General features: G+C 37.6%; 1 protein-coding gene across 1 annotated transcript in view; it reads right to left on the reverse strand.

The window, feature by feature from the left end:
* Positions 1–531: 531 nt before the first annotated feature.
* The window catches only part of LOC116179985, a 21,686-nt gene continuing 11,200 nt past the window's right edge, over positions 532–11,017 (reverse strand). The window contains exon 3 of the mRNA XM_031499808.1: positions 532–779. Within this exon, the coding sequence (XP_031355668.1) occupies positions 532–779 (248 nt within the window). The remainder of the gene's footprint in view (positions 780–11,017) is intronic.

Raw genomic sequence — 11,017 nt, forward strand, 5'->3', positions numbered from 1 at the left:
TTTTCCAATTTCGCACGAGACGCGCAAATTTAATAACAACAAAATTTCGCTTGTTCCCCTAATGAGCTGTATGTGCGCCGCTCACCTTATATGTCCTATCCTTTCGGAAGAAATAATCCTAAGTAATTAATTTTCTTAAATTAATCTCGGTGGATGACAAAAACGGGATACTTCATCCTACCCTTACGACCTCGTTACAGCTGATTGACTCGAACAGTGAGGGGTAAGTTGCTTTTTAGCAAACATATTGTAATTTAACTTTCAAATTCATTTCAGGAAACGAAGTAGATTAAAGACAAAGATTAATTGTTTTAGACAGGATTTCATATAACTGAGAATGTTGAGCTCAATTCTAATCTTTCGTGTTGTATTCAATCCGAAAAAGAAGGTTTGGATCCAGAAAACCATTAGGGAGATAGCTGGTATTGTTTTTTGACTATGACCACGAACCATTCAGTGGTATAACAAACTGTTATTTTGAGATAATCTAACTTTGGCAAGGAAAGGGAAACGATTCAGACCCTTCGGATCCTACAGATCCTTCAGGTCCATCGCATCTTTCAGATGCCTTGAATCCTTCAGATCGCACGATTCCTTCAGATCCGTCGCAACTTTCAGATCACTCGGTTCTTTCAGATCTTTCGGGTCCTTTATATCCCTCGGATCCCTCAGATTCTTCATATCCCTCAGCTCAACGACAGAATGGAGGACAATACCCGGGAAAAAGAGGAAATAGATTACACCACAGTAAATGAAAACTGGAAACCCTATCAACACTCCTAACGGAACTCTGAGGTTGGCGAATGACAGTAAGGGTTACTAAATCTAAGTCAGGGTGGAACAGCTAGCGCCCAGGACTGCATGACCAAGGCAGAACTAATGGAATGTTCAAGATTCAAGCTCAAATGTTCAAACCTTAACATGCAAGCTCCAAAATTCATGTTTCATGTTTCAACATTCAAAATGTGTGCTTCAATATATGCCCTTGAACGTACAAGTGTCGGGATCAAAATTCAAAGGTCAGGCTTTAAGATTCAATATTGAAGGTTGAAACTGAAGGTTTGAAGCTCAATCAATCCAAATGGAATGTTCAAGATTCAAGCTCAAATGTTCAAACTTTAACATCCAAGCTCCAAAATTCATGTTTCATGGTTCAACATTCAAAATGTGTGCTTCAATTATATGCCCTTGAACGTACAAGTGTCGGGATCAAAATTCAAAGGTCAGTCTTTAAGATTCAATATTGAAGGTTGAAACTGAAGGTTTGAAGCTCAATCGATCCAAAGGAATGTTCAAGATTCAAGCTCAAATGTTCAAACTATAACATCCAAGCTCCAAAATTGATGGTTCATGGTTCAACATTCAAAATGTGTGCTTCAAGATATGCCCTTGAACGTACAAGTGTCGGGATCAAAATTCAAAGGTCAGGCTTTAAGATTCAATATTGAAGGTTGAAACTGAAGGTTTGAAGCTCAATCAATCCAAATGGAATGTTCAAGATTCAAGCTCAAATGGTCAAACTTTAACATGCAAGCTCCAAAATTCATGTTTCATGTTTCAACATTCAAAATGTGTGCTTCAATTATATGCCCTTGAACGTACAAGTGTCGGGATCAAAATTCAAAGGTCAGGCTTTAAGATTCAATATTGAAGGTTGAAACTGAAGGTTTGAAGCTCAATCGATCCAAATGGAATGTTCAAGATTCAAGCTCAAATGTTCAAACTTTAACATCCAAGCTCCAAAATTGATGTTTCATGGTTCAACATTCAAAATGTGTGCTTCAATTATATGCCCTTGAACGTACAAGTGTCGGGATCAAAATTCAAAGGTCAGGCTTTAAGATTCAATATTTAAGGTTGAAACTGAAGGTTTGAAGCTCAATCGGTCTAAATGGAATGTTCAAGATTCAAGCTCAAATGTTCAAACTTTAACATCCAAGCTCCAAAATTGATGTTTCACGTTTCAACATTCAAAATGTGTGCTTCAATATATGCCCTTGAACGTACAAGTGTCGGGATCAAAATTCAAAGGTCAAGCTTTAAGATTCAACATTTAAGGTTGAAACTGAACGTTTGAAGCTCAATCGATCCAAATGGAATGTTCAAGATTCAAGCTCAAATGTTCAAACATCCAAGCTCCAAAATTCATGTTTCATGTTTCAACATTCAAAATGTGTGCTTCAATATATGCCCTTGAACGTACAAATGTCGGGATCAAAATTCAAAGGTCAGCCTTTAAGATTCAATATATAAGGTTGAATGTGAAGGTTTCAAGCTCAATCAATCCAAATGGAATGTTCAAGATTCAAGCTCAAATGTTCAAACTTTAACATCCAAGCTCCAAAATTCATGTTTCATAGTTCAACATTCAAAATGTGTGCTTCAATTATATGCCCTTGAACGTACAAGTGTCGGGATCAAAATTCAAAGGTCAGGCTTTAAGATTCAACATTTAAGGTTGAAACTGAAGGTTTGAAGCTCAATCGATCCAAATGGAATGTTCAAGATTCAAGCTCAAATGTTCAAACTTTAACATCCAAGCTCCAAAATTCATGTTTCATGTTTCAACATTCAAAATGTGTGCTTCAATATATGCCCTTGAACGTACAAGTGTCGGGATCAAAATTCAAAGGCCAGGCTTTAAGATTCAATATTGAAGGTTGAAACTGAAGGTTTGAAGCTCAATCGGTCCAAATGGAATGTTCAGGATTCAAGCTCAAATGTTCAAACTTTAACATCCAAGCTCCAAAATTCATGTTTCATGGTTCAACATTCAAAATGTGTGCTTCAATTATATGCCCTTGAACGTACAAGTGTCGGGATCAAAATTCAAAGGTCAGGCTTTAAGATTCAATATTTAAGGTTGAAACTGAAGGTTTGAAGCTCAATCGGTCTAAATGGAATGTTCAAGGTTCAAGCTCAAAATGTTCAAACTTTAACATCCAAGCTCCAAAATTGATGTTTCACGTTTCAACATTCAAAATGTGTGCTTCAATATATGCCCTTGAACGTACAAGTGTCGGGATCAAAATTCAAAGGTCAAGCTTTAAGATTCAACATTTAAGGTTGAAACTGAGGGTTTGGAGCTTTACGGATCCAAACATCCCCAGAAAACTAAAAAATTAGCACAGGGTGTTTAATGTTGGTTTATTGAAATTCGCATTGATACAAAGACCAACGTCTGTAAATTACTGCACGGAGGATTTTACTTTGTGTTTGCAAATTCGCGTTGAGCCGAGAGCGAAGTGAAGTGAACCACCTGAAAATTACCATGGGGTGTGTTTTATTTGTAAAAATAGGATTTGAGCTTACAAGTGAAACAGGGTTACGTGAACTACTTGTCCAGGATGATTTGGTGTGACACCCTAATGATCTAGAAAGCGGAAATTGTGTGATAACACGGTACCGAAGTGCTCCAAAGTGTCTCTAAGTGATTTTATAGATTTAACAGTTCTTAAAGTTATCTTTTCCTATTAAAAACCGTTAGGTGCTCCAGGTTCTAAATGTTAGAAACCCAAAAAGAGCGTTTAACGCCTCTGATACAAACCTGACGTCACCTCTGAAATCTCAGCGTCCGCTTTTGAGAGCAATTTAAGCTTAAAATCACACACCAAAATTTTCTACCATTATGAAACAGATTTGTTTAACAAAATTACCTCCGAAAGCACACTCTTGTATAATTGATGCCGAGCGAACGAGCTTGTTTGTTAATGGGCACAGAACGTGCTGCCTTAGAGACGTAAGTTGCGTTGCTAAACAGCCGGATAAATGAAGCTTGCACGCAGAACTGATGAGGGTTACCTTCACAAAGGATTCGAAATTGATGTATAAACAATTTCGGCTCCGCCGCAAGCGCTTACCTCCTTTCCAAAGCGCGAAGAGCACAACACGCCAGCACCAAGCGCGACGGATAAAGGCTTATTGGAAAAGTTAATGAAACGAACAATTCCCCACTATATTAATTAAACTTGCTCCCCGACAGGTGGCACAGAAACGAAAAAAAAGTACCCCCACGGCACCCCCTCCCTTAACCAATTAACGAAGGCTGCCGAATTAGGCATATTACGATAACGTACATACGTTACCGGAATTTCGCACTTTATGTTTCCCAGTTTAATTACTTGGCCCAATAATATACTGTATACCACAATACAATTGCAGAATTCAAATTACATTACTGAGATAGGTGGAAATTGTTAATTGCTTACTCGGGTTATTATTACTAATTTAATGTAACGAGTACACAAACCGTTCCGAATTATGTTAATTGTTATTTTCCTTTATCTTGTTCGGAAATGTATCCGATAATGTGTTTACGTGATTTATGCGCGGATTGAGAATTACCCTCGTTGGCCCCGTGTACAACAATTTTCGCGCAATCTCCGGCGCAAACGTTACGTATGGTCTTTAAATCGCGCCTCAACGGTTCCATTAGGATTTAGTTCATTACGATATTTCCAGCCCTTAAAAACGTGTACTCACAAAAGGACTTAAAGGCGCTGAAATTTCTGTATGACCGTAAATCCTTCTTTTCGTTGACCCTTGAAAACCTTCGAGTGTTATTTAACGCAAGTCTCGAAAATGTTCTGATTGACCCTCCTCAAAGTTGGGCTCTTTCCAATACACTACATGCAATTTTTCCCCCTTCAAAGTACGTACGGTCCACTGGAGTGATTAAATTAAAACATTGTTACTCGATTGTTGTTGCGTCAATTGTTACTGCTCAATAAATTGGGTCGCTCTATTCTTTTCCGATACCGTACTAGCCGATTAATTGCGCGAGGCCACTCTGACGGGAGATAAGGTCAGATTCATGGGTTCTACGTGTCAGTTTCTGACGAATTGGATCCGTTTCGCGGGGAAGCCTGCAAACCGCTTACGCTGAGGGTTCTGCCATAGGTTTCTGAGTAAGCAGTCATTTTGAAGGCGTGCTTGTAAAAGTATGAAAAGTAGGTATGAATCCGGGAAAGGTTTTTTTGGGCATATTCAGGAGTGAAACCACGCAATAGGCCTTCTAATAAAGCTACCGAATCATGAAGAGATTTTTTTTAAACTTAAGTAAATCAACTAACGACTAGCTCTAGCAAAGTCCACCCTGCGGTAATTTACAGGTGTTTTGCTCAAACCTTTTTTCTGTATCAATGCGAATTTGAATAACACCCTGCGCCAATTTACAGGTAGCTTACTGCACTTCTACATACCTAGAGTGTCGTATCAAACTCATGCGGGCTGCTGGCAAAGAATTCTCCCGGCAGGCGGAGTATTGCCTCGTAGACGGGTGCAAAAGCTCACGGTATATTTTGTTGAATGATCCCCGTAACTTTTGTAAAGCAGTTTAATAGACGATTCCATCTATTGTTGGAATTTGACCCACGGAATTTTAGCGCGTATTTTGTCGGCGTAATGCTCTTTCGTTGTCAATTGTCGCCCTTCATCCTCCTTTTTTCTTTTTTGTGCTGCAATAAACAGCTCAGGCGTTAGTTGAGAACGCATGGAACTTTAATTGCCATCATCTATATTTTTTTAGTCTCTAACAATTGGATTCATTAATTTAAGGATCCCGCAAATCTTGTTAGGACGGATTCACCACCAGATTGGGCTACTAGTTCACAAGTTACAGCCCTTTGTGAATTTTTTTTCGAAATTGGTTTCTAGTCTATAACTTTGGATTGAGAAGTCTGATCGAAAAAGTACAAATTGTTTTGGATTCTACGCACCTAAATTAATAAGAAAAAGTGTTTTCCCCTAGAAATTTTGTTGTAGTCGATTTTTGGTAAAAAAGGAAGGTTATACACTGCCTTTTTTTGAGGCCCACAAAAAAAATTGTCTCAGATCGACCCGGAAAAAACATTTTCTTATAGAATGTTGCCTGTAGAATCCATAATTTCAAACAGTTCCAAGATTGGGTTACCAGTTCAAAAGTTACAGCCCTTTGAATTTTTTTTCGAAATTGGTTTCTAGTCTATAACTTCGGATTGAGAAGTCTGATCGAAAAAGTACGAATTGTTTTGGATTCTACGCACCTAAATTAATAAGAAAAGTGTTTTCCCGAGAAATTTTGGTGTAGTCTATTTTTGGTAAAAAAGGAAGGTTATACACTGCCTCTTTTTGAGGCCCGCAAAAAAAATTGTCTCAGATCGACCCGGAAAAGAACATTTTCTTATAGAATGTTGCCTGTAGGATCCATAATTTCAAACAGTTCCAAGATTGGGCTACTAGTTCAAAAGTTACAGCCTTTTGAATTTTTTTTCGAAATTGGTCTCTAGTCTAACTGTGGATTGAGAAGTCTGATCGAAAAAGTACTAATTGTTTTGGATTCTACGCACCTAAATTAATAAGAAAAGTGTTTTCCCGAGAAATTTTGGTGTAGTCAATTTTTGGTAAAAAAGGAAGGTTATACACTGCCTCTTTTTGAGGCCCGCAAAAAAATTGTCTCAGATCGACCCGGAAAAGAACATTTTCTTATAGAATGTGGCCTGTAGGATCCATAATTTCAAACAGTTCCAAGATTGGGCTACTAGTTCAAAAGTTACAGCCCTTTGAATTTTTTTTCGAAATTGGTTTCTAGTCTTATAACTTTTGATTGAGAAGTCTGATCGAAAAAGTACGAATTGATTTGGATTCTACGCACCAAATTAATAAGAAAAAGTGTTTTCCCGAGAAATTTTGGTGTAGTCGATTTTTGGTAAAAAAGGAAGGTTATACACTGCCTTTTTTGAGCCCCGAAAGAAAAATTGTCTCAGATCGGCCGGAAAAAAATATTTTCTTATAGAATGTGCCCTGTAGAATCCATAATTTCAAACAGTTTGAATATTGGGCTACCAGTTCAAAAGTTACAGCCCTTTGAATTTTCTTTCGAATTTGGTTTCTAGTCTATAACTTTTGATTGAGAAGTCTAATCGAAAAAGTACGAAATGTTTTGGATTCTACGCTCCAAAAAATTGGTTTCTAGTCTATAACTTCGGATTGAGAAGTCTGATCGAAAAAGTACGAATTGTTTTGGATTCTACGCACCTAAATTAATAAGAAAAAGTGTTTTCCCCTAGAAATTTTGTTGTAGTCGATTTTTGGTAAAAAAGGAAGGTTATACACTGCCTTTTTTTGAGGCCCACAAAAAAAATTGTCTCAGATCGACCCGGAAAAAACATTTTCTTATAGAATGTGGCCTGTAGAATCCATAATTTCAAACAGTTCCAAGATTGGGCTACTAGTTCAAAAGTTACAGCCCTTTGAATTTTTTTTCGAAATTGGTTTCTAGTCTATAACTTCGGATTGAGAAGTCTGATCGAAAAAGTACGAATTGTTTTGGATTCTACGCACCTAAATTAATAAGAAAAAGTGTTTTCCCCTAGAAATTTTGTTGTAGTCGATTTTTGGTAAAAAAGGAAGGTTATACACTGCCTTTTTTTGAGGCCCACAAAAAAAAATTGTCTCAGATCGACCCGGAAAAAAACATTTTCTTATAGAATGTTGCCTGTAGGATCCATAATTTCAAACAGTTCCAAGATTGGGCTACTAGTTCAAAAGTTACAGCCCTTTGAATTTTTTTTCGAAATTGGTAAACTCCAATAGGTGGATATAATTGCGTTTTTTTCTTCTTTATTGTAAGTGCCCAATTGCATTTTCCGTAATTGAAGTGTACTTTTTCTTTAGGTTTATGCTGATATTTGTCAAAAAAAAACATGTTCTTAGCTAATTTAACATAAATTAGCCCTCTTATTTCGGGGGTGTAGTCATTGACAAAAGTAATGATCATGGAATATGTAAACCCAGCAGTCTACGCAACCAACATTTGTATATATTGTTCAACTTGGAAATGCGAACCAAAAAATTAAGGTATCCCTTTAGTTTACGTATTGGGCGACCGCTACCTTTGTCAATGGCCGTACATTTCAGTTTATCCAGAAAGAGGGGGTTACCTTTGATTTTCTTTTAGGGTTTTAATTGTAGAGTGCAAGTGTTCGTCCAAAATTTAGTTTTAATAGACTAGTTTAAGTGTAGCAGAGTTCGGAACTCGAAATTTCGATTACTACATTTGCAACCCCCCAAAATGTCAGGTTCGTTGCCGTTAACAAAAAATAAGCCGTAAGGGTATTTCACGGTTGCGAAGGTGGAAAAAAAGCGATTCCTGTATCGGTTCGCTACAGAACCGGTGAAACGCACTTGCACGCATCGCTGAAGACAATGAAAATGAAAAATTTGGCATGACAAATTGTCACTTTTATGCCGGAATATTAAATAAAGTGTAAAAAGGAATTGCTTTTTTATGTCAAATGGGAACGGATTCGCCTAAGGGTGCAGTATTTTTTGTTCCGTCATGTACACGAAATTTTATTTACGATTGCGTTTCGAACATTGAAAAGGGGTTGTAATTACACCTACCCTCCCACGCGCGCACATAAATCGAAGCGGGATTGATATTGAAATCAGACGCGCGGCGGCATAATGCAGTAAATTTACCGGTAAACTGAAGGATATCTACCCGATGGGCACGCAGGTCGAGGGGTGTCGGAGTAATGAGTTGCAGATTGGTTTCAGGGGTGGAAAGCCGGAAATAAATCTGTTTGTGTGGCGCGGCTCCCTTCCGCAAATATATTAAACACGTTTTGGAAATCGTGTTTCTTCAGGGCCAATGTTTCCAATCGGGCCGCCAAATTCGGAAATAATGAGCGAAACATGGCGCGTGGGCAAACCTTGTTAACACCGACTGATTCAATCATTCGCGATGCTCGCATGAGCCCAGTCGGGGGTAAACTTTATTAAAGTGAATAATCGGTTTAAAATATAAAGCGTGACTTGGATTACTCAGCGCACCGTTACCGACGTTTATATCAAAGATGTGACCTGAAATGTGACATTTGTTGACACCTAAGCGTCCGTGTGCCTGCATTCAATTCAATTTCCTGAGACATGCTTTAAATCTGATGAATTTGTTGTATCAAACTGCCGAATAAGATATATTTTCTGCTTCCTCGAACCTGATCGAAAATTCAATTCCGTTTGATTTTTAATGAAATACTCGCGCCCGAATCCCCCATCGCCCAATTTGCATTTATCAGCATCCATTAACATTGTATTACAGTTGTATGCATATGAAATTTTCAATACATGAAAGGAAATATAACTCCACTTTTTTAGGAGTCATAAATTTCCTATGCATTGCTCTTGCTTAAAAGCAATAAAATTGATAGAAGTCAGCGGTATAAGCCGTTTAATGTCCTACTTTATGGAAAAATGTGAAAATCCATTACGATAAGGCCGTAACCTATGAATTACAATGTTTTGAAGATGAGGGTAATGTTATTAAACAAACGTATGGTATGTACGACATGGTAGAGTAATATGATTATTATTAAACAACCCTTGGTGGGTTAATAATGGTAACCCAATAGCACCAAATTACACAAGAAGTGGAAAAGAAGTATTGGTAGTGTATAGCCTTTTAATTGAACTGAGATATATGTATTTCTTCAAGTACTGTATCACTATAACGCTACATCTTCATAAGGCCCCTTTATTTCAACGATCGAAAACGTGTCGAAAGTATACAGTGCTATTCATTTAGAAGTAGACATAGGGGTTACTTTTAAATGACAAAAATCCTTCTGAAAAAATCCTTAGGGCTATAAGTTTTGTGGGATAACGTAGCACCGGATGGTGCTTCCATAAGAAAAAAACAAAGTTGATGATGGTTGACTGGAGACGAAACGTCAAACTTAAAGTTTAAAAGTATCATGCAGAGTGGCCCAATGTGTCACGGGAAAATTTTGCCATCTACCTCACCTACAAGGAATCACTAATCTCACCATCAGGGAACCTTCATTCACAAGATCTACCCTAACTCACATGTAACTTAACCCTCCAATGCCTTTAGTATGAATACCCATTTATTTATTGGGGCATACGCTTATGGAATGTGTATTGCAAACAGATACAATCTCTTCGCACATTATACTCGTTTTCCCCTGATACAAGATTTCTGACAGAGCCTAAGTAGCACTCTAACCAAACCTCGCTAATATTTTATCCTATCCTTCAATCTCCTCGCACATTATATCCTCCTGACACAAGATTTCTCACCCCCTTGTTGCAGTTTTGAATATAGGACCAAGGGACTATAGAATCTACATTCCTTGACAAGTATTCCATATTCCACGAGCTCCTGGTGTTAGTTTCTGTGGTCCCTTTCGAAAACGATGGTTTTCATGGTGTATATATATATATATATATATATTTTTTTTTGGAAATTTGTATTTAGTCCATAACTTTTGATTGAGAAGTCTGATCGAAAAAGTACGAATCGTTTTGGATTCTACGCAACAAAATTAGCGAGAAAAAGTGTTTTCCCGAGAAATTTTGGAGCAGTCGATTTTTGGTAAAAAAGGAAGGTAAATAACTGCCTTTTTTTGAGGCCGGAAAAAAAAATTGTCTGAGATCGACCGGGAAAAAACATTTTCTTATAGAGTTTGCCCCGTAGAATCCATAATTTCAAACAGTTCCAAGATTGGACTACTAGATCAAAAGTTACAGCCCTTTGAATTTTATATTTCGACCATATATATATATATATATATATATATATATATATATATATATATATAATGTTTTGGGAAAGAATTTAAAATCGGGAGTTTGAATACCCTCCAGTAAAACGATTCTCTTCCCTCTAACTACCATAAGGTCTTCGTGTATGCTGAGCAGTAATCGATACCACCCAGACTCCCCTGTGCTGCGTTCTTCCTCGCCACATTCACCCCTAAAGAATTTTGTTGCAGTTTTGCATAAGGGAATAAAGGACCATAACATCTACATTTCCTGATGAGCATTCCATAACTCTCAGAAGGATACCCCCCAGACCCCGCGGTTCTACAATCTTCCTCAAAACGCATAGTGTTCATACCATCCAATCCAAAGTTTATTGAAAGAAACCAAGAAAACCAAGGACTGTAGAATCTTCATTTCCTGGTCAGTATTCCATACTCCACGAGATCCTGGTGTTAGTTTTCACGGTCCTTTT

This window comes from Photinus pyralis, unplaced genomic scaffold (genome assembly GCF_008802855.1).
Source record: "Photinus pyralis isolate 1611_PpyrPB1 unplaced genomic scaffold, Ppyr1.3 Ppyr1.4_LG9, whole genome shotgun sequence".
NCBI classification, from domain to species: domain Eukaryota; kingdom Metazoa; phylum Arthropoda; class Insecta; order Coleoptera; family Lampyridae; genus Photinus; species Photinus pyralis.